Here is a 27,454-nt window from a genome sequence, read left to right on the forward strand (position 1 = left end):
GAAAAGAAAGAATTATTTATTTATTTATTTTTTTTTAAAAGAGAAAAAAATGCAAAAAAGAGGAAAAGAACAGAAAAAATAAAAATCACAGGCAATAATTGGTATTAAATGCTCCTCGATAGTTGCACTCTTTCTGAATTCCAAGATCTGTACTCTCTCTCTCTCTGCATTATTAAAGAGAAGGAAAGCCTTTTTCCCAATTCCCATCTCTGTTTTCTCATTGGCGCTTTGAAATAAAAAAAAGGTAAGAGCAGTGCAGAGAGAGAGAGAGAGCAGAAAACGAACCTATTAGGGTTTCCATTTCCGAAGAAAAGCTGCAGTCATTGGTACGGATATCTCTCTCTCTCATTCTCTGTCCATCTACGGTTTTTTTCTCGTCTCCCGTTTTGATTTGGTTCTCAGCACATTTCTCGGGATTTGAGCTTGCTTTCTTTGGAGTCGTTTGAGGTCGGAATCGAGGGTTTTGGGTCTGGATTAGGGTTTTTAACGTGAGGGGTGGCTTGTGTTGTAATTTTATTTTTTTTAATGGTGTTTTGATGGGGTTGGAGTGTAATTTCCGTCTGAAAATGGAGTTTGGAGCTGGAGTAAGGGTTCTACAAAGTCGCTGGTTTGAATTAGCGTGATTGGGGGCGTGGGTTTGGAGTTTGAACCCTTGATGTGTGTGGAGGGTTCTGGTGGTGATATTTGAGTAAGGGTGATTTAAGTGAGGACAGTGGCAATGGCAGTTTTGGTAATTTCAGGCATTTCTTGAGCTGGTTTTTGGCTGTGGAATTTGGGTGAATTATGATGAATTAGGAAGTGAGGAAGAAATGGAAATGAATTCCAACACAGGTTTTCACCATGGGGCGGTTCCGGATTCCCCGTTTAATCATCACGTGATGATGTTCCAGTCTGGGGCAATAAACAGCTCGGCAGGGATGATGCTTCCTATGGGGAGTTCCAGCGGGATGAACAGCATGTCTGGAATGGTCCCAGCTGGGAATTCTGGTGGGACTTCCACAGGTGGCCATCTTGTTGATACGGGGCCGGGGCTGAAGCATGATACTGGGCTGGCTGCAGATTGGTCCACTGAAGAACAGTCCATATTGGAGGAAGGACTTGTCAAGTAGGTAGCTTATTTTACGAGGTATTTATGATGTTCAACCCAAAAAAATGGCGTCGTTTGTTCAGCCTGGTGACTACACAGGTGGAGGTAACCTTTTGGCAATTCAGGCCATTCATCTGGCAGACCCATTATGGATGGAACATGCCTGAATGTCTCATCCGCTGTCCATCAGGCGATCTTTAATTGTTTGGTCTAATAATTATTGATATGCAGATGGACAGTTTAGCTAAAGACCCATATTCAGTGAGAATGAAATGGTTAGTATTTTCTGATGGGAGAGATTTTGGGGCATGGCTTATTCATGATAGGGTCCCACCAAGTGGATGGACTGGATGCAGAAAAGTCACCTGCCTGTGTTATAGCTGGACGAACAACAAAAAGAGCTGTTTAGTTCAGTCAAGCAATTTATAGTTTGGCTTAACTCATTGCTTTTGTTATTTATTTGTTCTAGCCTCTTGTTCTTAACTCATTGCTTTTGCTATTTATTTGTTCTAGCCTCTTGTTCACCAAAAAAAAAAAAGGCAAGAAAAAAAATTCTTCTATAGCCTTGCCTTTTTTTTTTTTTTTGCTTTGATGGTATCTTTCCCTTGGAATTTTTTGTTGTTTCTCTTGTTGTGTTTAAAGAATTACGGAAACTACTGATTGACCTATGTAGAATCTTCATTCTCATTCCAAAAAAATGTTGTGATAATTCATTCCATCAGATATGGTTGGAAGGTGTACTGTATTTTCTTATGGTGAATTCTCATAAAGATGAAGTGATGGAGTTGGACATGATTAGCTCTTTAGTAGTTAGGGTAGGGAAAAATGCTTGAATAAAGGTGAATGGGTTAGTCAGTGATGTGATACTCAGTTGCTTTTCTCTGTCACTTTTGTCCAGAAGAGATTGCTTCTAGTTTATCAGGGCATTTTTATGCAAAATTTTTTTGATCAAATATAGGCATTTTTCCAAAATTCATTCTTTATGCTTCAGATTGGGTGGCGGCAGTAAACTGTCAAAAAAAGAGAAAGAAACAGTGGTGGCAATATATAGATAGGGCAACCAGTCTACCATTTGAAGTTGACCAGTCTTAAATGGGCACCCAGCCTGTTTGGTTGACATTTTAATGGTGGCAACAGTTGCTGGAACTACTTGTAGAGTTCACTCTGCTCCCAATATGCTGTCGTGTCTTCTCTTGGATTTAGTTCTGAATGTTGCAAAATTTTCCCTTTCAGTTGCTTGGCTGCCTGTGGGGAGGAATTATCTGGTGCCTGGTCAAATGCATAGTTTGCTAAGGTTCAGAACATCTGAGGGTGCTATTGTGGATGTGGCTACCGTAAACATACCAGATTGGAAGATCCTTTCCCTCAGGACGGTGGCCTACAAAGAGATGATTTAGAAAACAGTATAGGAATTGGCCACATCCAATTGAAATAGACCAAAAATTGAAGAGTTAGGTGGAGATTTTGGGGAATTCCCAATGCATAGTTGTTCCCATCTGATTTTTAGTCTTGATAGCTGGACTAATGGGCCCTACATATGAACTACGAAATTTTGCACGTTAGCAAACTATACATTTGCCCAGGGTCAAGACTAAGGGGCCGTTTGGATGCAAGAAAAGTTGTGCTCGGCACAGGCTGTTCAGGGTGAACAAGCTGTCTATGGTTTGTCTAACTCATTTATACATGGGAACCGAGAAAAATATGGATAATCTGTCCCCAAAAGGTGGGAAAGAAAAAGAGGATGGTATGCCTCTTTAAAAAAGTGGAGTTAATATTAGGAAAGCTTATTCCTAGTTCGTTGCACACAGGAACAAAATATTCCGTGCACATTCGTCATATGTGCCAAATGTCAAAATGTACCACATGTGTGACGATCCATTGTGAATCTCACCACACGTGCCATGCGTGCCACCATTATCTTCAAGCTCCCTGCTTGTGCCACCATCCATCATAAGCTGGCACATGTGCACAGTCCTTTTCTACTAACCCTTACTGGGTGTTTGACAAACTGCAAATTGAATGGCCATTCCAAGACAGCATAACCTGGATGATTCATTGCCAACATGCACTTGTCTTTTCTCTTATCATCCAATGCTTGCTTATTCAGTTGTCCATATGCACAGTGGAGTTCCATGAATTGTGCATGATCATAAATGTGGAATTGTGTATGGTGATCATAAGCATTAATTTGGTTGGCCATCACATCGATGAGCAGTCAAGGTGACATGGACTATGGTGTGGCCTGCCCAAAAAAGGGGCAATTTATTGGAAGAAAGGATAATGGTCCATATTCAACAGGCAAAACACATAATGATCGGATGGTTAGAGTTGTTCAATCACCATGAATTTTTGTCCTATAGCTCATTAGTGTGGTGGGGTAACTAGATCAATTGTCTCAATCACCATGCACGTTCACACATGTACAGTGGGGATGATACTTCTTTGGACATGTCATCTAGCATTCTCTACAAGAACATAATTGTATGCCCACTGCATGCTTAAGCTGATATGAATGTCCATCATATCAACTACTGTTTTAACCCTTCCCTTTCTATCTTTTGAGGTTATGTATTGATAAGTAGGCTGCATGAGTTTTCTCACTCACTAATTTCTTGTGTACAATGTTCTGCACCTTTTGATTTCTTACGGATATTGTTTCCCCATTCCACTTTTCGAGTCATGTTGGGCTTATTGATTTGCTATATATTATATTTCAGATACGCTGATGAACCAAGTATCATGAGGTACATCAAAATTGCAGCCACATTGCGCGATAAGACTGTACGAGATGTTGCTTTGAGGTGTCGGTGGATGACAGTGAGTTTTTACTTTAATTTCATTGATGCATTTATTCTTCAAGTTTGTCAGATAAGTCATTTTCATTTCATTAAACTCTGGCATCACATAGACAGTATTGAGAGAGAGAGAGTCATTAGATCGACAAGGAAAAATAGATTGCGACACACAAAGCACAAAGCTCTCAATAAAAGCTTCTTCTCGAAATTTTCTTAAATTGTCATCATAAGAGAATCACATGCCCAAGCTTGACACGAGGACTACAACCCTAGTAATATAGAAATAACTACACTTCCCTAATGGTTCTAAGTGAGGGTAATCTTGACATTTCCGTTTTATTTTAAATCAGTATGCATAAAGTAATAACTAATACATCTCCTTCCATCACATGGACCCCATGTGGACTTCACGTGTTAGCATGTAGCCCCACACATGGGATCAAGTTGATCCACACGTGGGACTATGGATCTGCTTGCATCAATTTCTGGAGGCCCAACCTTAGGTTGAAAGAGTGACATGAGTCCCATGAACCAGTGTGAGTCATGTGACTGACCAATACAATTTCAATATGAAAGCATGGGCACCTTGTTGGAGATGGACTTCAGGTGTGTTCTTTAGGGGGCGTTTGGCGCATGGTATTATATGGGATTAGGTGGGATGGAATTGCATTTGGTCCCGTGCCAATTCCACTCAATGTTGGGGAATAGAAAAGCGTGGAATTAGATTAGATGGAATTGCATTGGGTCCCATGCCAATTCCACTCAATGTTAGCAAGTTGTGTCTGTCCCACCATGATGTGTGGGCTATATCCACATCATCCATCCATTTTTCGAGATCATTTTAGAGCATGGGCCAAAAAATCAGGTAGATCTAAAGCTCAAGTGGACTCCACCATAGAAAGTAGCTGGGTTGAATACCTATCGTTGAAAACTTCTTTGGGGCCACATAAGTCTTGGATCTGCCTCATTTTTAGGCCCATGCCATAAAATGAGGTTACAAAACAGATGAACGATTTGAATATAACACAAATGTATTATTCTTAATAATTTCAAATGATGGTAGGTATATCCATTCAATGTACCACCGTATTACAAACATAGCATGAAATTAAGCTTATCCCAATGCAACAAGGGACAATCCCGCCATATGTAATAATTACGTTTTTTTAATCCCATCCCACCTAATCCTTCCCAATACCATGCGCCAAACACCCCCATAGGAGGTGAATAACACTGCTGATGGATTAGCTGGAGTAGCTGTTCCTTATGTTTTGTGCAAATTCTGAACCTCGCTTAATTGCACTGTGTCTTGTTATGAAATAAAGTTGGTCTCTTTTGAAAAGGAAAACTCTCGATGGTAAGTTTAGCATAGCTGGCTGTCAGGAGCGACAAGTGTCAGGCTTGTATTAAACTCCCCTACCCCCATCTCCCTTGTATGTAGGGTGTCAATTTTAATTATCTCATGCGCTTATGACTTTGTACCTCCAATAATAACTTGGGATATGAATAGGGAAATTGAGCAGTTGATGGAGTATGTACTTGTTAAAATTGGTTCAGATTCTTTACTGTTGGTTGAGTTGTTGTATATTTCCATGGATGGAGCTGGTACCATAATTGCATGCTCTATTGAACTCAAATACTATCTAAATTATAATATCTGGTTGATTCTTATCCATCATAAAGGAATACTTGATTGATTATATAAACTGTTTACAGAGGGACAACGGGAAACGGCGCAAGTCAGGAGAATATTACACAGGAAAGAAGATGAGAGACAGAAAGGTAACTCATTTAAGTGATCTTCATCGACTCATTTTTCATATTAATGATGATTTATCTTCTTGTTGCCTGGGATATATTCATCTTATGCATCATTAAGAATGCTAAGCTATGCATGGTTTTAGAGAAGTAACGTGAGTTTCAAATGAATTGGCACCTGCCTTATCATCGCTACCTAACTTTGGAAAACATTATAACTTTCTTGCTTGAAGTCAAACTAATGCAGGATAACTAATCAAATCACTCCTGATGAGGAGTCTTGAACACGAGACCTCCCGTTCTATACCAATTTGATGTAGGACAACTAACCACTTGCTTTAAAAGCTCGAACTGTTAGAGCATAACGAATCAATCCCTTTATCTCATAGCCCAGGTCTCACATCCCATGGGTTAGGACCTTGGTCGAACCCCCCCTCGTGGGCACTACATCACATGGGTACCGCCAGTGTTTGAGTTATCGGCGAGAAATCGATAATATCACCGATATTATCGGCGTCGCCAGACCTACGATACCGAAAACCCAATATTTCATTTCTCTTCTGGATGTCGCCGATATTTTCGATATTATCGGCGAGATTTTCGGATCACTGGCCAAATCAGCCAACTACCCTATAGATTTTGATAAAATAGGCAAAACAAATGCCGTGTTTTCGGCGACATTAGGTGACGGCCCTCTTTTTTAGAAAAAAAAATATCTAGAAAAAAGAAGAAGAAGAAGAAGAAGAAGAAGAAGCTCTCTTACCTTTTTACTCAAGATCTACCTCAAGGAGTGGCATTCGGCTGGATTTGGTTGGCTAATCGCGATCAACAGCGCCAGATCTTTCACAAGAACGAAAAACCTAAAACCCCCTTTTTCCTTCTAATAGAATAGCTTTGAAAGAAAACTAGATTTCTACCTAGGCTTACGGGGATTTGATTTGGGATTTGAAAAAAAATCTGAATTTGGGGAGAGATTTTTGAGAGTTTTAATGGAAAAATCATCGAAATCGCCATTGTCGTTGCCGGTTTATCAAAAAAGGGAAGTGGATTGGCTGGTGTATCACACAGTAGCTATATAGTTGTTGTAGGTACGTGTCGTGCACAGACGAGCACTGACGCTCCTCGAGCTCTGAGTAGTACGAACGGTTTAAAGGAGATTAAAGTTACATGGGCCCCACAGTGATGTATTTATTATATCTACACCGTTCATCTATTTTTGAGATTATTTTAGAGCATTATCTAGAAAATGAATCATATCCAAAGATCATCTGGACCACACCACAAATAGCAGTGGAGATAATGATTTTCACCGTTAAACAATTCGTTGGGCCACCATAACATTCTGTAGGCCCCACCATGATATATGTGTTATATCCTCACCATCCATCTATTTTTTGAGACCATTTTAGAGTATGAGACAAAAAATGAGGTATATCCCAATCTTAACTGGACCACATTACAAGAAACAATGTTGAATGAACGTAGACCATTAAAAACTTTTTGGGGCCTATAAAAGTATTGGATCAAGCTAATATTTGATTTTCCCTTTCATCTAGGTCTGTATGACCTAATCATACGGATTGGATATCAAATAAATAGTACAGTGGGCCTTAAGAGGATTTTAACGGTGGTTATCCAATCATTATTGTTTTCATGTGGTGTGGTTCATTAGAGATTTGGATCTGACTCATTCTTTGTCTCATACACTAAATTGATATCTTCAAATGTTTGGACGGTGTGGATACGAAACATAAACCATGGTTGGGCCACATAACCGCTTGACATCACTTCAGTGGCAAGTCTCGTTGCTCAACCTATCATAGCTAATCCGCTGTCCCTACGGACTCGGGTGGGTACATATGTGTCACGTATTGAGTAAATTATGTGGGGTCCACCGTGATTTACATATTTTATCCACTCCGTCCATCCATTTTAACAGATAATTTGAGGGCTTTAGCCCAAAAACTAAGTATATCCAAATCTCAAGTGGACCTCACCATGGGAAACAGTGTGAATTGAAATTATACTATCTAAAATTTCATGAGGCCAAAGAAATTCTGGATCAATCTGTTATTTGTGTTTTTCCTTCATCCATGTCTTTGTGATCTTATGAACGGGTTGGATGACAAATAAACATCACTGTAGGCCCTACCAAGGTTTCAACTGTGGAAATCATTATTACCATTGTTTGATGTAGTGTGGTCCACTTGAGCTTTAGACCTGCTTCAAATTTCGAAACAACCATTAAAATGAGCTAAAAAATGGATGGAAGGCGTGGATAACCCACGCACATTCATGGTGGGCCCAACATGTTGGGCAACAGTACTACTCTCAACTGCCATGAGATCTGGATAATGATTACAAGCCACCTCGTCATTCTATGTGGGAATGAAATATGGCCAGAAATGTGTATTTTTTTTTATTCATTTATTTTTGCATGTCTTAATTGTTATAAGCTTGCATTTGTATTATATAAACTCATTTTGGTTAATATTTGAGTGATTTCTTATGACAACGTATGCCTTTTGGCCCCCATTAAATGGAAACTTCTTATTTAATGTATTATTTTTGCATTTTTTTCATTCTTAAATATGTAAATATGTGTATTTAGGCATGTCATGAAGTTTCATTGAAAAATTCCACCATTTCTCCATGTTTCCCCCTTTTTCCCTGCATTTCCGGTTATCAGCGATATTATTGGCAATAACAATATTATATCTTTATCTCCGGCCAATGAAACTTGTAGCGATACCGACAACTCGAACACTGGGTACCGTCTCACATGAGCCACCCACCCCAAGTGTGCCCCTGCATCCCACAAGCCACCACACTCAAGCCCAATGTGAAAATGCCCCTGCATTAGGTATTCATCAAATAATGATGTAGAAATTACACTCATACTAGATTGTAAAGCATGATGTAGATTCATTCCTTAACATGATAAACACCTCCTTGTAGGTAAGGTGTTCCGTTGCGGTAACGGTGGGCGTAATGGTCCCCACCGTTACCAATACGGATACACCCCGTATTGGCCGATACAGGGCCATAACGGTCATTTTTTTTGGTCAAAAAATTCTGGAAAAATATCCATTAAATCTAGAATATTCTAAATATTCCAAATATGCATCCATTTATAATTTTGAACATGTTTATGATGGTGTAACGGTCCACTCTTTACTGAGAAGTTGTATCGGACTGTCTGATGAATTTATGAACCTGACAACCTGGAATTGACTGCAAAACTCATATATTTAATTTCTAACTATCTAATATCATTGTATCAATGATAGATATATTAGAATGAATGTAATATCAAGGTATCTTACATGTGTAGGTGGTTGCAATTATTTTTCATAAATTATTCTATATTAAGTTATTATTTATTAACATACCTAAGGAGTGAGGAGGTCTCTAGAGTCCAGACTTGCATAAATTACAATGTTCTATTTTAAAGTCTTCAACATGTTATATACTTCCCCTCCTATCCTGTGATTGTTGTCCTGTCATCCTCAAGTCAAGAATATATATTAAAAAAAAAATAGGAGTGTGTGATATACTCCCCTGCAACTTGATTAAGGATTACTTGATTGGTTGTCAGGGGAGTTATTTTAAGTACAAGTTCAGCAGTGTCAAGTTTGTGCTTACTTGGTGAATGTGTGGGTAGTGGACTAATGAGTATATATCAATACTTACCTTAATAAAATTCACAAGTCACCACCACTCACCACCAAAATGAAAATCAGCTTTGTTGTGATTGCTTTATATCATCGTCATCGTCATCGTAATCATCAGGTTGTGGCTGTCCAATAGGTGGAGGTGCTGCATATCCATAATATACAGTGCTTGAAGGAAAGACCAGGTCAACGAAACCAGAGGATGACTGATCCTGACTAGGCAATGACTCCCCGCATAAGGATATCCAACAGTACCCATCGAATAGTCGTACTGGTGCTTGTACTCAAGCTGTTGAGAATCTTGAGATTGAGAGTTTGTCTGTGATGAGTAACTTGGATTTGGATCTGGATATCTATAATCATATGGATATAGATCGGGGGGACTACTCTAATATGAATGTGATGGAACAGGCTCAGTATAACCATAATCAATTCGCCATAAGAATATCTATCATAATGCTCAGGACCATGGGCTTGTTGATATTCCGAATCTCTCGGACCCGGTGCACCACTAGACCTACCCTTCTCCTGTTGGTTGTATCGTGACTCAGTACACTCATAAGTCCTACCTCATTTACTACCTTGTCGATGTTCATTGGCCTCATGATCTGTAGACGACTATATGGTGTGCTGAGCACCAGCAGAAGTGCCAACACCTGGGGCGTCATCACCATCATCCGACTCGATTGGGTTGCTACTGCTTATACTCTTCCGTTAAACTTTAGCTGGATTTTGTATGAAATCTGCCCCTCTTTTTCGGTCCAACACAGCTACACGACTCTCTTGTTGCGTTGTGCGTATTATTGGGTCATCAATTTCCAATTCTTCACCATCCGCTTCAATCTTCTTTTCCCTTGTTTCCAGCCAAGGTAGAAGCGGGTCGTCCTCATCATAAATATTGTCCAAGTTTATTGGACAGTAGTCCATGTCATGGTCACCGATGCTTGTAATGCTCCTATGATGTCATTGCATTCTTAGCCTCATGTTGTAGTGCATTAAGACAAGTCTATTCAACGTCCTAGTCTGCAATTTATTCCTATTCTTTGAATGAATAAGTGTAAAACAATTCCAATTCCTTTCGCAGTTAGAAGATATTGTTTGATTCAAAACTTTTATAACAATTTTAGGGAGAGCCTTCGTACTCTATCCGAAATTCATCCACCATTCGGCCGGTTGCAACCCAGATACCGCATTCTGTGCAAGAGCATCTCTAAAGCTACCCAAGCGATTTCCAAATGTATCTAATTCATTCAACGTCTTTATTTGCATATCTAAATTAGGCTCTAATCTCTTTATCACATTCTTTAGCCCGACACGAACTTCATTATCCGCAACAAATGATTGGGCATATTTGTACCTAGGATTTCTGTAGTAACCTGTTGTATAAAGATCGTGATGGAGTTGTGTTGTCCATCTCTTCTCGATCATCTTCCAATAAGACTCCCAGCTTGTACAATCACGTTGAATTGCAAATTTCGCCTCATCCATGGCATCGTAGAGGAAGCCCATGGTAGGTGCTTCTTCGGTTTCAAAAAGATGGAGTACCCTCATTAGTGGCTCCATCGTCTTTAGGATGCTCTTGACTTTCTTCCAATATTTGTTGTCTCGTATGGTGTTTACAACTTCAACCGGTGTTCCTGATGTCTTCTTCCCATGTTTCGTGTTGAACTAATCTTGAGAAGCAAACATCTCACTCAACTCTCCCCTATGCTGGTGTAAACTCTCCAATGCTATAAAGTTTGTTGCGAATCTAGTCGCCGTTGGCCTCAACAACTCTTGTCCATTCGTGAACTTACTCATTATTGCAACTGCTTGATTATGGTTGTAAATAAACGTCGTCACTTCTCTTGCCTTTTCTACCATTTCCGTAACACTTCTTCTAATATCTTCCAATATAAGATCAATACAATAGGCAACACGTAGTGACCAAAAAATATGTAGTCTCTTATTCATCAACTTATGCCCTGCAAGCTTATATGATGCTTCATTATCTGTCACAATTTGCACCACATTCTCCACTCAAATCTCATCCACTACTTTATCCATTAAGCCAAAAATATAATTAGAATTTTTTGTTTCGGTCGAGGCATTCAATATGATACACAGTTCCCAAGTGGCAGTACACCATGAAGTTGATCATGCTGTGTCTGGTTAGGCTAGTCCAACCATCGCACATGATCGTGCATTCTCTGACCTGTCATATGGGTTTAAAGGTACCCAAGTATGCTTTCACATCCGCATACTCTACATCCGTCCATTTCCCCTTAATCTCTCTAGCCATGGGAGCTTTAATTCCTTTACCTGCTTCTGTTGCTGCATCAATTACTACCTGCCAATATGGAGAATTGGTCGCATTAGGAGGTATGATGGCATGTATAAATAACTTTGTTATTGCCCTACCTAGCTTCTCAACGGAAGTTCTACTCCACATTTGTTTTATCTTCTTTTGTTTAGTTGATTATTTCCTAAACAAGATTGGATCAATAGATGGTCTCCTGGGCTCATTTACTTCTTCATCCAAATGTATAGGGGCATCACGTGAAGATGCCTCCCGTCAGCTGTCAAACATACGTCGTAATCCACCAAACCTACCCCCACCCCCACTTGTAGATGCAGTCGCACTCCCATTAGCCCCCCCCCCCCCCCGGTATCATGCATAGACCCCATCGCGCGAAACATGCGCCGACGTTTTTCATCTTTACAAGCTAAATGCAAGCGCTCTCTTCCCGATCTGAATCTTCGTCAGAATCAATGATATCTTCATCACGAACGCTCATATATTCAGGACCAAACACCTCTTGTCGAGCCGCCTTCAAAATCCCATCTTTTTTCTTCTGCCCAGCAGCACGTTTACCCTTCGAATCATCCAAACTGGCTTGCATTAAGGTCATTATCTCTTTTGATTTTGATACTCTAGTACATCCTGCAACTTGACCTTTTCGATGGACCAAATGTTGTTTGAGTCGTGTAATTTCACCAGTTATTAGTTTGTCATAAAAGTAGTACTTCATTGGTGCCTAGTACTACCTACCCTTTGACAATGTTGTCATCCAATATCCTCACTTCTTTGTTGGCCAAACTTAGACATTTTCTAAGTTTAAAATTTAAATACAGTTTTTATTAGACAATGAATTAATTAATTTAAATCTCGAAACTTAATATAAATAGATTAATAAAATAAAATTTAAACTTCTAAATTTAATCAATAAAGAAAAAATTATGTTCTAAATCCTAAGGAGCTCCAAAACCTGTCCAAAATAAGAAAATATAAACATAAAATCACTAATCCAAAAATTAAAAAAATTACAAGAAATATTAAATCAATAGCATAATCTGTTAAATGCTCATTAATATGTTCTATTATGATTAACACATCATATTTAACCTTTAAAACATAAATACATTGAAAAAAATGATTTTTCGTAATTTTTTAAAACTGGCTGAAAATAGTCCAAAAATAAAAAAATCAAAATCAAAAAAATATATAAAATCAATAACATAATCTATTAAATGTATATTAATATGTTCTACTATGATTAACACATCATATTCAACCATTAAAATAGAAATTACATCGAAAAAAAATGATTTTTCATAATTTTTTAAAAATCGGTTGAAAATAGTCCGAAAATATATATATATATAAAATCTATAACATAATCTGTTAAATGTACATTAATATGTTCTACTATGATTAACACATCATATTAAACCATTAAAATAGAAATACATTGAAAAAAAAAGATTTTTCGTAAATTTTAAAAAATTGGCCAAAAATAGTTTGAAATTTTAAAAAAAAATTTAAAAATATAAAATCAATAACATAATCTGTTAAATGCACATTAATATGTTCTACTATGATTAACACATTATATTAAACCATTAAAACAAAAATACATTGAAAAAAATGATTTTTCGTAATTTAAAAAAAAAAAAATTGGCCGAAAATAGTCCGAAAATAAAAAAAATAAAATTAATAACATAATCTGTTAAATGCACATTAATCTATTCTACTATGATTACCACATCATATTAAATGATTAAAATAGAAATACATTGAAAAAAAATGATTTTTCGTAATTTTTTAAAAATCGGCCGAAAATAGTTCGAAAATAAAAAAATAAAAAAATATATAAAATCAATAACATAATCTGTTAAGTGCACATTAATATGTTTTACTATAGTAAATACATTATATTCAACCATTAAAACAGAAATACATTGAAAAAAAAAATGATTTTTCGCATTTTTTAAAAAATCGGCCTAAAATAGTCTTAAAAAAAAAGAAGTCAATAATATAATTTGTTAAATTCACATTAATATGTTATACTATGATTTACACATCATATTCAACCATTAAAACAGAAATGCTTTGAAAAAAAATGTATAAATACCTATTTTTGAAAATTTTTCGAAAAATGGCCCACGGAGCTTCGAATCAATAAAACCCTTAAAATTACTTGTTTTGATCGTCTATTTCAAGCTATAAGAGTGGTTGAAATTTGTAATAGAATACTTTAGGAAGAATTTGGAAGAGAGAAGTATCAAAAAATGTGAAAAATTGGAGCTTAAAAAGACTAAAAAAACTAGCCATTTTTTTACCGTTATGGGGCCGTAACGGCCGTTACATATCAAAAAAAGTAGGGTGCACCGTTACAACCCCGTAACGTGTAATGTTACAGCCGATACGTAACCGTTTTTGCATTCCTTGCTTGTAGGTAATTTCCATTTGGTGGAAGCAGTGTTTCAGTATCATTATCAATGCATGTATCACAACTTTGGGATACAGAAACATGTCAAGTATCACATGGGAAATATCGCATACATCGGGCCGTTTTTGGGAAACATTGGAAATTAGGTTGAACTTTTCAGTGAAACTTTAGGGGATGTTAAAAAGACATTACACACTTAGAAATCAATTGATCACAAAAAACAAATACACATGATAAGTTTCTTTTGTATAGGGATCTAAACTATGCGCTGTTTGACTGAAGTGATGCAATTATATTTAAAATGAGTTCATATATAATTTATACATCATAGAAGACATGTATGAAACCACAACCGATATATTCAAAAAGAAAAAAAAAGGAAAAAAAGAAAAGAAAAGAAAAGAAAAGAATGTCAGAAACAACAAATAGTATCATCTCAAATATTTTCACAATTTTTAATATTTTAAAATTAAATTAAAATGATAAATAAAAATCATTAATATCTCTATAATTCATATCACTTATTAGCACATTTAATGTACTAAATACTTGAGCTAAATTTGTCCTACAATGTATGCTACATTTATTAAAAAAATATATTTTTAAATTATATTTTGTAATTAAAAAAAAAAAAATAAGTGTGGTCAATGTTAAGACCAGCCAACACTCATAAATACATAAATTTTAGGCTATATGACATCCATTCAATCTATTTCTTTTTCTTTTTTTTTTAAAAAATATTGTTTAATTGATTTTTGATATTTTTTAATTTAAAAAAAAATATTTTTTTAATCCCAAAAAAGTTTTGTTAATATGTAGATTAGCCTCCAAGCACTATAATGTGATTTTTCCACATTCTAATTGGAAGCAATGTATTTGATAATGGTAATGGTGGCCAGAACAGCTACACCACTATTACCTTTACAATATGGGTTGTAATGGGTGTTATGGCCCCCGTAATAGTCATTACAGTCTCCTTTTTATTGAAAAAGAAAAACCCAAAAAGCTTGTATTTGTCTCGTAATGTTGAAAAGAAACCCTGTACCTACCCTGTAACATACCATTATGGGGTTGTTATGGCCTTTATAGGGGACGTAATGGGCCATTAATGGCGGTTATGGGTTGTTTTTCCCATAACAGTTGTTATGACCTTGTAATGTGTAACGGTTGCCAATGTTACCTTTAGGTAACACCCTTTAGGGCCTTGTAACGACCTCTATAGCACATAATGATTGAAAGTTAAAAATGAGGAAAATTTTGAAAATTTTCCAATTTCCCCCAATTTTGAAAATTGAGTTCAAAATCCTTGATTGAGCATGCAAAACATGTAAAATCATTCATTATGAACTTCATTCCACTGATCCCAAGTGATTTAAATAAGAAAAAACTATTCAAATTTGAAAAAAAAAAAACCTTACCGATTTCATTTCTAGTATTGCATGCTCTTCGATATCGATTTCCTACACTCAAATCTCCTTTTCTCTCCAAACAATTGAAAAGGAGTGATCCAAATCACATAGAAAGGTAGCCAAAACAATTTTTTCCTTACAAAAATGAGATATTTTGGGTTTTTTTTTTTTGGCAAAATTTTCAAAATATTTTTTTTTTTTTGAAAGGGGTTGATGCACTTTAGTATCATTGATATGTGTCTGTGGTATTGACAATACAAAGGAGTTTATAATGGTGATATTTCCAAATATGGCAATGTATCAATATATTGTTGATACATTGTGGTATTTTGGGAAATATTGTACCATACAGGGAAGAAAGTGAACTTAATCTCGGTTTCATATTTAGTCATATGTGATACCGATAGTATCGATCGATACTATCCATATGGCAATTATCCACATGCGATATGTCGGCCGTTACTATCGATATTTCAATCTCCCACATGCGATATGTCAGCCGATTCTACCGATACTGCAATCAATGAATGAAAGAAGATTAAGAAACTATTTCTAATACAATTTAACCTTGTGGAGCCAACATGTTGCTTTGATTGGTTTTGAGGTCTTACTATGGACAGATATCTATGCCAAGAAAATGATTTTTGGATACTGAGCTTGCTAGATAGACTCTAAGCTCACTAGAAAGACTTTGAACTCTCCAAAGTTTGGTTGGGCTTGTAGGAAAATCGTTTTTGAGCTCTCTGAAGGTCAAGAGAATGGACGAAGATAAGAGTGGGTAGCAGCAGGTGAGGTTAAGGCATTTAGATAGAGGGAGTGGTCCCCTTGGTATGGGGAATGGGCTATTCACTTAACAAAAAGGGGTTAGGTATTTGAGAGGTTGGGGAAGCTGACAGAGATAATTATTCCTTGTCATAGAGAAATAGGGCCCAAAAAAGGCTCACATTTGTTTTGGTTCAGGTATAGAGATGAAGTGCAAAAGGCAATTGAGATCTTAAATGGGAGATGGTTAGGAGGGGCATGCGTACAATAAACATTGCAAATATGGAAAACTTCAAGAAAAAAAGTGAGAGCGAAAGAGTTGGAGAACCAAGGGAAGCAAAGAGGGTGATGGAGAATCAGGAGATGTGAAAAGTTGTTCCTCAATGAAAATCAGATGGAAGGGATGTCGGTACCTAAAGGGGAGAATATTGTTGCACAAAGTGTGAGGGAAGTAGCAATATATTTGGGTGTGAGAGCTAGGAAGTGTCTACCCCAAAATGTTGACTGTATAACTAGCTAGAAAGTGGGCGTGCAAGTCTTAAGTGTGGTTTGAAGCATAAATGGCACTAGGGTGGAAGGTTCATGTAACCGAGGGTGAGAATCATGTTTTCATTTAAGGATGTTTGTAATGCAATGAGGCATTACTAGAATCCTAAGGCTTAGAGGGAGGTCTTGGAAGGCAGAACGGGAGTGCTGGTGAAGGATGCTTTGGGTGTGGAGAAGAAAAATCCATTGAAAGCATGTCTGATGGGGAGGACTAATCATAGTAAGATATCCATGGAGGAGCTTGGCAAATGGACATGCCCATTAGAGAATGATGCTTCCGGTTGGAATTGGAATCAAGACAATTGACCGGGGTCAATTTTGTTTCTGCTTTTAGTTGTGCCAAAGGGAGAAGCAGAGAAAATCCTATGGAATGGGTGGGGGAAATTTAGAAGTGTGCTTAGTTGTTCAAATGGAATGAAGAGGCAAGTTCTTATGGTAAAGAGGTTTGGCATAACTGTTTAGGATTTTCTCCTTAGGACCTTAATGCAGAACAATTAGCCACTTGCTCTAAAAGCTCGAACTGTTAGATTATGGCGAATTAATCTCTTTATCTCATAGCTCATGCCTCACATCGCATGAGTTAGGACCTCGGCCGAATCACATGGGTACAGCCTCACACGAGCCGCCCACCCCGAGTGTGTCCCCGCATCCCACAAGCTACCCCACTCGAGCCTAGTGTGAAATGCACATTAATCACCCCCGGTGAGGAGTTTCGAACACGAGACCTCCCCCATGGGCCCCGCTCACCCCGAGTGTGCCCCGCATATCACAGGCGATCCCACTCGAGCCTAGTGTGAAAATGCCCTTGCATTAGACCTATTTGGTCCGTGGGATTAAATGGTATGGAATTGTATTAGATGAGATTAACACCATTATTGCACAATCATTGCATGTCTGGAAATACCATGGTATTTTGGCCATCCAATCACATGTTTGGGATAAAATTCTTACTATGGGAAAAATTCCGGATTAAGCAAAACCCTGTTTGGTGGACCATGGAATTGTAATCAACGAACCAAATTCACAACAGATGTTAGTCACTTGTACACATATATAACCAGAATGTCACGTGTAAAGGGCGTATATGGATGGATGGTAGAGATAAAACACATGCATCAATGTGGGACCCACATGTGTAATGGATTTCAAAATCCATGGAAATCCCGCATGGGACCAAATGCAATTCCATCCCACCTAAACCCAAACCTTCCTGTCCTCCCCAAACGCTGGGTGGAATTTGCATGGGACCAAATGCAATTCTATCCCACCTAATTCCATCTAATGCCATGCATCAAATGCCCCCTCAATGCATTGGTGTGAAGATCTTCAATTCTTTCTTCTTAGGCTCTTGTTATGATGACGTGTTAGATGCAGGAAGGAGCTAGAGGTGGGAAGGCAATGTTTTAAAATCAAATACTATATGGCTGATACAGCTGTGTTGGATTCATATCGCCTCGCACTGAGTGGTGACATGAGGGTGTATTGGCTCCTCGAATATGATCACACCTCTATCATCAGATATGGCCCCTATGTGTTGTGACATGGATGATGACCATAATCGGCCATTTTTTTTTTTTTCATTTTTTTTCATTTTTTCTCTGTATTTTCTTCATTTCAAGGTAGAGGAAGGTTGGGATCTCATTTACGACTAGATCTAGGACAATAAGACCATAATAGCCAATAGGACCACATGTTATATTTTATGGTTGAGGGGTGCTTCCCTTAAAACAATTACATGCATGGAGTTACTTATAATAGCATGTTGTTACTGGTTTAATATGTTGCATTTTTGGTATTTGTGATTTTAATGACATATATTTCAGTTTTAGATAATCAGTGGTGAGGCCAGGCTTGGTAAAAGGGGGTTCAAAATCTCAGGCAGCTAGGGATGGGTAGGCATTGCAATCGAAATCTGTGGGCTTGGTAAAAGGGGGTTCAAAATCTCAGGCAGCTAGGGATGGGTAGGCATTGCAATCGAAATCTGTGGGACACCCAACTCGGGAGCTGAGTTGGTAGTGAACCTGCTCCGAGGCATGGCCTGGCATCAAGTCTCCACATCGTGGTATTTGGTGAGGCAATGACCCTGACACCCTACCGAAAAGGCATTGGATGTTGTGGGTCTAGCAAGAGTTTCAGATGCCCTTAGAGATATGATAATGGGGATTAGGAGCTTGAAGGATTAAGGACTAGACATCGAGTGGATCGATCTTGTGTCTGCCAACAATGCTGATCTTTCCTTGAGTCTATCCAGGGAGGTAGGTTTAAATATTTAGAACTAGGGTGCAACTCAGGTGGGTTGGGTTGAAGGTCAACCCGAGCTTGTCCTGACCTCAAGAGGATCCAAACCGCAACCCAACCTGACCTCTAGAGGACCTAACCTGCCACCCGAGATGCCCAACCTGAATTCTGACTCGAGTTGCCCAACCCAAATTCCTCTATACTCAACCCTAAACTGACCTGCTGACCTGACCCAAGTACATGTGATCATTCCTAATCTGACTTGACTCGACATGAATTCTCTCAACCCAAACCTAACCTGATTTCACATCAGATTGGAGTTTTCCAACCATAACCCAACCCAATGACCTTTGCAACTCGATCCAACCCAATCCAGACTTGGTTGGGTCAGTAGGGTAAGGGTCAACCCAAACTTTCAGCCCTATTTAGAACCCATCTTTTCTTTTGCATCCTCCCAGGAGGATCCCTTCCAGGGTTCAACTTCTTGTCTTAAGATGAAAGTAGTCTGCTGACCTGACCATTTGGCCCCTTGTTCTAGGAAAGAAATTTGATATTTATTAGGAAAGAAGGGCACACTGTTAAGAAGATTTAAGGCTATGAAGGTGATGAAAGAATATGAACGTTATTGAGGATATTTATTGAAATGCTTGTCAGTATGGGGGAGGATTGGTTGATCTTAGTGGTCAACTGGCACCCTCCTTTGAAGTGGGACAGGTGGAGATAATGAAGATATTGAATACTATGGAAGAATGAGAGGGATTGGAGGTAGCTAGGGTCAAAACATTAGAGGAAAAGGCAAAAGGGAGTTGGTTAATCTCACTACATTAATTTAATATGAAATTAGCTAAGACAATTGAGAAGAAGAGAATGGGCAAAAGAGAGAAGGAATGGAAGCTTGATGGACAGAAAATGAAGGTTGTGTTGTGGGATGTGTGGGGTTTGGCAATCCTAATAGAAGATGAGCAGTGAAGGATCTTTTTAGAAGAAGAAGAAACTAACATGGTGATGCATCAAAAGCTAGAAGTTGTGGATGACATGGTGATAGACAAGTTGTGGTTTTTTTTAGACTTGACATATCTAAAAGAGGAACCCTGTCACTTACTGTTAATGCATAAGGATGTGGGCCGTAGGCTGTAAACCTGTACAACTCACCTAATGGGCGTGGATGTGGATTGTCCCATTGCATGGCTCACTTAGGTCCTTTCACTTTTATATTTAGTATTTATATTACATTAGGACATTGGTTTGGTTCGTGTTTAGAATATGAACATTATTAGTGAGGGTACTTTTGTACTTTTTTGTTTTTATTATTAATATACTTTTTGGTTGTGTTAATATGAAGGAGAAGAGTGGGGATGTTTAACCCTAATTTGTTTTCCTTTCTTCTCCCAACCTTCTCTTTTCTCTCTTTTCTTATCCTCTCATTTTCTTGCTTTAATTATGATTCTACATGGTATCAGAGCATCCTTGTTACTGATCTAATCGATCTTTCTTCCTTCAATCCTATGATTCCTTTTTCCTTTTATTTTTCTTCCTCTATCATCCCTCATGTGTTGAGAATTTTTTAAGAAATCTAAGGTTTCTTTTTGTTGCGCCGGGCCTTTGTAATGATCCATGTATGAGAAGGGGGTGAAGTATTCGTGATCATCACCTCTCACGTATAGGACTTGTGTTTAAAATCCAAACCCAGAATTGTACAGGCTGGCCCAACAGCTTCTTTTTATTTCATTTCTTCCAAAGATAGTTCTACTGGTTTAAAAAATAAATAAAAGTGGGTGTGCATGCATGTAAATAAATAAACACAATATATATATGGAATGAAGGCTATCTCCTAGAGGGAGGGTGATTAGGACCAATTAAAATTTTGCCAATTAAATGCTCAATTGGCTACTTATACTAATTTATCAATTAAACTAAGACAATTAAATCTAAGGCTTCCAAGCCAATAGAGGGTCCAATCACATAAACTATAATAAATATGTCAATCAAGCAACTAGTCTATAGACGATAGCGTATGTATGTGTGTGAGATGTGCTAACTATCAACTCATAGCATTCATCTAATCATGCATATATATAATTCTCTAATCAATCACATAAGCATAATTAAAAAAGTGCTTAAATAACAATCCCAAACACAAGCATGTATAGTGGTTCAGTTTTCCTAATCTATTCCAGGTGGACGCACCCTCTCTGAGTGTACTGGATTCACTATCGAAAGTTTTAAATTAAGTTCACCTCTAACCATTACATCCCTACACAAGGACCCAACATACACTCATGCTGGAGGCTCCCGCAAGAGACTTTAGTTAGTTTTTCATTAGCTAACCAATAACCTCGGTCCTAGTTGAAGGACCTATGTTTACTCCTGTCGAAGGCTCCTATGGAGACTATCACGTATACACCCGTGTGCAATGAATTCGGCCTTACACAAGAGCCTAGGTCTTATACAAGAACCTATCAAGTTTGGGTTACAAACTCTTACCCTCAAACTTACACAAGGAAATAGAGTATGGACTCACTAATTGACACTTGTCGAATTGAGCCTCTTTGACGCGCTGTCTCGAGTTGCTTGATCGATGCTCTCTCGTGGTTCAATCAGCTCCCATGATTTTTGATGTCAATGTATTGCCAATGCTTCAACTTCAAGATCAAACACCTTGCATGCGATGCTCCATTGCAATTACCAAGGTGATGGGAGGTTGGGTGAATCTCTTACAACTAATGGAAGGTTGTACTCCGAAAGGATTCACCTAGATGTGTGTTCTAGAGGGTTTAGATAAGGATTTAACTATTGTTTTAAGTCTAATCTCTAGAACAATGTAGAGATTAAGTTCATCTTTTTCATTGACATTGGAATCCTCTTTAAAGTGATGAATCACAAGGAAAATGACTTACATCTCATGCATTTAGAGGCTTGGAATGTGGGATGTGAATGGGGAATCTCTTAAGCTTCTATTGCACCAAAAACCCATACAAATGCCCTTTTATAAGAAACCATGTTCCAATGGCTATAAAATGGCTAGTTAACGACTTCGTCGATGGGATATTAAGGCCATTCAATGGGATTAAACAATGCGTCGATCCCATCGAGAAAATCTAGGAATTTATCTGTTTGGTTGTTGGACTCATTCTTCAATCGGATTGAGCGAACCTTTGATTGGATCGAGGACCACTCGAAAATTGTTGTTTTGGGCATACGATTTCACAGCAGCTTCGCGCCTCTTTTAGCCTTATCATGTTCCAATTAAGCTTCTAAGGCTAATAAGGGATAATCAACAAGGTTTACCTATAAGGTTAAGATCATCTAGAGGTTTAAGGGTTATTTTGGGTTAAGGATTAGGGTCACCAAGGCACCTCATATTCATGTTCTTTGCTTCTTGATGCTTCATGTCCTCATGTCTTCGGTCTTCAGCTTGCAAGTACTCAACTGACTACATGACACATGGCTTACGTGATTGACAAACAAGATGCACAAATCATTGCACTAACAACGCCATATCTGTTTCATATTTGTAGGAGATAATTCTTAGTTTGTGTAGAGTCATCCTTTGAGGGTGTTTTTAGTAGGGTGGTGCTGTATATAAGGTAGTGGGTTCCTTGATTGTTGTAAGGGTCCGGGTTCAGGGTGTCTCTAGCGTGTGGATCTCCTTTTTGTATGGTTTGTGTTTTTCTTTTTACGTTTGTTTCTGTTGTTCCTTTTTCTCTTCTCGGCCTTCTAACCATAAAAATATATTCATCTTTCAAAAAAAAATAAAAATGCTTAGTTTCTGGATGGCAATCATGGGAACTAGCATGATTCATTATTTATCAAATTGTGTTTTCCTTGAGGTTCTGATTGGCTATGGTTTATTTCCTTATAATTTTCACTTTTACCCAACAGCCATTCCCAGAAATGGTTTTGAAGCACTCAATTATCAAACATCTATGCACATATTTATTGTAAGCTTGTAACTTTATGGATGGAGTTCCTCTTGTAGTTAACTCAGCCAACATCTTTAGGTTTCAATGTTAATTGAATAATTAGAGTGATTAGTTGATGCTTCTTCAGGAAAAGATGGTGGATTCTTCATCAATGTCAAGTATGCCTCAGGCTCCACTGCCAAACATGGCTGCATATTCTTTTATGATGCATCATTCGAAGCACAGTGATCGCCTGTCATATGAAGGTTGGTTGGTCATGTATCTTTGCTTTTGCATGTTCTTTTACCAAGTATGATGCAAGTCTAGTGTTTACCTTTGATCCTTTTCCTACCTGATATGTTTATGCATCATATGGATCACTGGTTTGCATGTGATTCATTTTAATCATGTTGTCTGTCAGGAAAATGTTATTTCTGATAGTTTAGCAAAAGTTGTAAATGGATCCTCATTACATCTTGCGCAATCTGTCTTGACTGGCTATTGTGTACATTTTTTTCGAGTAACAGAGTTATTATCTACCACAGAGTATGTTTGTTATGTTGACTACAATTAATGCTTGTTTATGCATCTGGCTTTTCCTTTCTATTTGAACTTCACAATCAGATGTGATTTACATTTTAGTCACGATGAATCCTTATACTGAATCCACTTGTCATATCGGATAAACTATAGAGCAAAAACAAATGCACAGATGCACACCAATAATCCAGCATTTTACTAAGATTATATTAAGTGACAACTGCACATTGAAAAGGACTTGGTGGTTAACAAGGAAACGTCATTTTTCAGCACTAACACTATTTGCGACACCACATGGCTGACACACGGGAGATTTCTCTATAAATCGCTTCTCCTAGTGTGCGGGTTTTGCATTAAATGATAACATTCTTGATTCCCTTTTTTTTTTTTTTTGGGAAAATACCGATAATAAAATGTTATATTATGTTCGTCTTTTAGATTCCACCCATCAATCAGTACATTTTGGCTATCGTCAGGATTGCCAATTTCACATCCTTTTACTGATTTAATTGCAACTATGCAACATTTACTGAATTTCATGACTTCTTTTTGGTGCTTCCTACTGGTTCTCTAAAATAGAATAAATTTAAATAATGTAGAATGATATATATCCTTATTATTGTGGTTTCACGTGTCTACTGCTTAATGTTGATAAACCTATTTTTTCGGTCAGTCTCAGCAATGGATGGCAGAGCTAGACACCTTTTGGATGAAAATGCTCAACTTTTTAGCCAGATTACAGCCAACCTTGCAACATTTAAGGTCAGTAGCTCCGAACTCTCTTTTTTTCCTTAATTGAGATGTTCATTGTATAATTTTAACAATCAATGCTTATACGTTGATGCAAGCATTGATTGCAAAAACGAGGAAATGGATGCAGTTTATTTACTATGCTTGCAAAAACGAGGAAATGGATGCAGTTTATTTACTTGCCTTTTTCGTATTCTCGCCACTGTTGGAAAAGTTATGCCCACAATTGTTGGATTGTTCTGCTCTAATTTCTTTGAGCATTAAATACACTTTTTGGTCTCAAGATGCATGATTGGTGGGCATTCCATTGTGTTCAGTTTGGCATTAAACGGGCAATTGGTCTGATAAATCATGGACTATAAATATCTTAAACTCAGAAGTTACTAAGGAAATGAGTCATTGATATTTCTTTTTATCCTCGTGAGTGTAGGAAACTATGCAACCCACCATTTTGTTACTCTTCTTGCTTCAAGCTCACATTCTGAGTTTCAGCTGTAGATTTTATCAGCATATTCCTATGTAACAACTATTACTGCATCATAATTCAACTACCTCGATGATGATATGATAAATAAGGGCCCATTTGGACACACCCCGAGAAGGGGGCCTTTGAGGCTAAAATGCTGTTTTGATCCAAATGGCAGTTGTTGTTATGTGTTTGGATGCACTTTGCAAACCCCCATCTCATATCCTTCTCGATGAAATAGGCGCTAAAAGCTGACTTGGAACAAACCAATCCTGCTTGGTTTGGAAACCTTTTTTTTTTCTTTGAGGAAGTGCGTCTAAACAGACCCTAAAATTGCATGCGTTTCTACTGGCATCTCTCCTCTTCTTCCTGTGTCTTTCATTCCATAAATAGCAAGCTCCTTTTGTGAGCATTACTCAAGCTTTTTCATTTTTACACAGATTCGGGATAACATTGATCTCTTCTGTCGTACAAGGAACAATATCACAGCCATCCTGAATGAGTATGTGATTCATGTGTTTGGGTTTATTAGCAAGTCCTGTTGCCTGTACTGTTGCTGACAGTGGTTATGAAAATTGTGCTTCTTTAATTTGTGCAGCATGAGAGAGATGCCTGGAATAATGAGCCAGATGCCTCCATTGCCAGTTTCACTTAATGAGGAGCTTGCTAACACCTTCCTCCCTAGTACAGCTCAACTAACTTCTCAGGTGAGCTCCCTAATTTGTTTCACTTATTGGCTGGCAAGCATCTGGGTGAGTACGTGTGTGCTTGGTTGATGTCAGTTGGAATCATATTGGTCAAGTTCACTTGAGAATGTGGCCCCACTGTTGCTTTCCTATCAAACCAATTTTCCGTTCAAGGAAAACTAGAATGCTTCAAAGAATCATGACTGGATAAAATATATAAGTAATAGTAACAGAAAGACAAGCCCTGAGGCAGTTTTCACCACACCTGAGTTACCCAAATGAAATCGTACCAACTGCTAAAATCTCATCTGCACTTGGACAGTGGAGATCTTTGTTCAATGTGATGAACTTTGGATTTGTGGAAACCAAAAGGTTAAAGTTGTCTGTTGGGGACAAGGTTTCCAACATGTCATTCCACTCAGTTATGGCAGGAAGAATCTTTTGATTTAATTTCCATGGCAACCACTTCATGAACTATGTGGATAAATTCGATGTTGGTCATATACTTGGGACCATTGCTTTCACCGTATAATAAGAATCATATTCAGGTGGAGCTCACTCTCTTCTTAAACTTAAGGGTACCTAATTCAGAGGAGAGTATTTACAGTCTAGATGGGTCATTTTTTCCGAGCCTCATTTTGCTCGACCTTTTTATGGGCAGGGACTGTCAAAAGTGGTGCCATATCCAATGCCCTCCAACATAGCTTACTTCCTCAAGTGCATGCACACACACAAACCAGCATGACTAGAGTACCCAAAACAAAGTGAACTTGGTATTTGATTTGTCAGATTATGCTGGTTGGCTTTAGGATGATTGGCAATTTAGCTACTGTTTTAGTTTATGAGAAGGGGGTCATCGTTTAATAAGGGTGCATTTGATAGAAGTTCAATTTGAGTGGAGGAGCATAAACTGGATATTGTATTGACTCATGTGATGGGCGCTGGTGTTATTAGCGTTTAAGAATAATTGCAAAGAAGTACAGGGACACAACCACCTGCCTTGGGTGCTTTGTGCGCTTGTGCATGTGAAAAGTTAGGAATAGGGGAACTGTACCACTGATACTGGTCCCAGAACCAAGGAGATGCATCCAAGGAGATTTTAGGGAATTGGAGAGACACTATGATGTATAGGAGGGAGATTGATGATATTAGTAGGAATTCTAGCTCTCTGTTTTTGAGGTGGAATTCCTGTGGAAGTCACTTGCTGCTCCTTGTCCAGTTGTGTATGAACTATAGCTCTTTGTTCCATAAGGATCATTTTAGCTTTGTATGGGGTGAAGGGGTTGCTTGAATTGCCTCTGTTATCAATCCTTTGAAGTTTTGCTTGTATCTCCTTAGTTGTTGAGTAAACCTCTAGTATCCATTTCAAAGAAATAATAATTGTAATAATAATAATTAAAAAAAAAAAAACCCCACAACATGGTTCCAGACCCATGAAATGAACAGATACAACATCCTCCTTGATACGGGAATGGAATTGATCTGCACAAAATACCAGCATCGTTCACTTGAGACGCATTGTTTATTTTGCTTGTGTTGTATCTGCAGACAATGATGTTTATTGCTCCCAGCGGCATTCATCTGAAGCAAGAGCCAAGGTGTTGAAAAGTTCCAGAAAAATGAGGAGGCATTTCTCACTGTACAAGTACAAAATTTTCATCTGTATAAAAAAACTGTGGAGTTCGCCAGAGCTTCCTTGTGTACAAACATTACACAGAGGAATTTGTTGTAAAGATCCCATTTTTGGAACCTGAAGAAGGCCAGATACTGAAGCAGGCACTAAACAATAAAAGCCTGCCCATGCCCTGGGCACCCAAGTAGAATTTCTGGTCAGACAGTTTTGTAAGTTGACGATCCTTATTTCATCCACCTTCATACCAAATGGGATAGCAAATCTTGGAAAGGATCTTTTATTGGTGTTTGCAACTGATTTTCGAATTGGCTACCCTATCCTTTTAGGCCTGCAAATGTCAAACACTAGCACCCCACATGTGCCGGTGTTGCAAGCATGCTTGTGATGCAGGCAGTTCATCGGGCAGGCCATATGGGGATGTACCCAAAATCAAAATTCAGTCGATTTGGCAGACCGGTGTGGAACCAAAAAAAAAAGAAGGCATATCCCCTGCAGA

At 38.0% G+C, this 27,454-nt stretch overlaps 1 protein-coding gene across 2 annotated transcripts; it reads left to right on the plus strand.

Annotated features, from left to right (window-relative positions):
• Positions 1–27,233, plus strand: LOC131243001 (uncharacterized). Of its 2 annotated transcripts, none has more exons than XM_058242044.1 (8): positions 1–1,105; positions 3,805–3,904; positions 5,599–5,664; positions 23,017–23,149; positions 24,097–24,185; positions 25,080–25,141; positions 25,238–25,346; positions 26,874–27,233. In XM_058242044.1, the coding sequence occupies exons 1-8, from the start codon at positions 810–812 to the stop codon at positions 26,928–26,930; spliced, it is 912 nt and encodes a 303-aa protein (XP_058098027.1). In that variant the 5' UTR covers positions 1–809; the 3' UTR covers positions 26,931–27,233. The 2 variants fall into 2 exon arrangements, with proteins under 2 accessions (XP_058098027.1, XP_058098028.1); XM_058242045.1 differs by having other exon boundaries at positions 5–1,105; positions 23,032–23,149.
• The last annotated feature ends 221 nt before the right edge of the window (positions 27,234–27,454 follow it).

This window comes from Magnolia sinica, chromosome 4 (assembly GCF_029962835.1).
Source record: "Magnolia sinica isolate HGM2019 chromosome 4, MsV1, whole genome shotgun sequence".
Taxonomy (NCBI): Eukaryota; Viridiplantae; Streptophyta; class Magnoliopsida; order Magnoliales; family Magnoliaceae; genus Magnolia; species Magnolia sinica.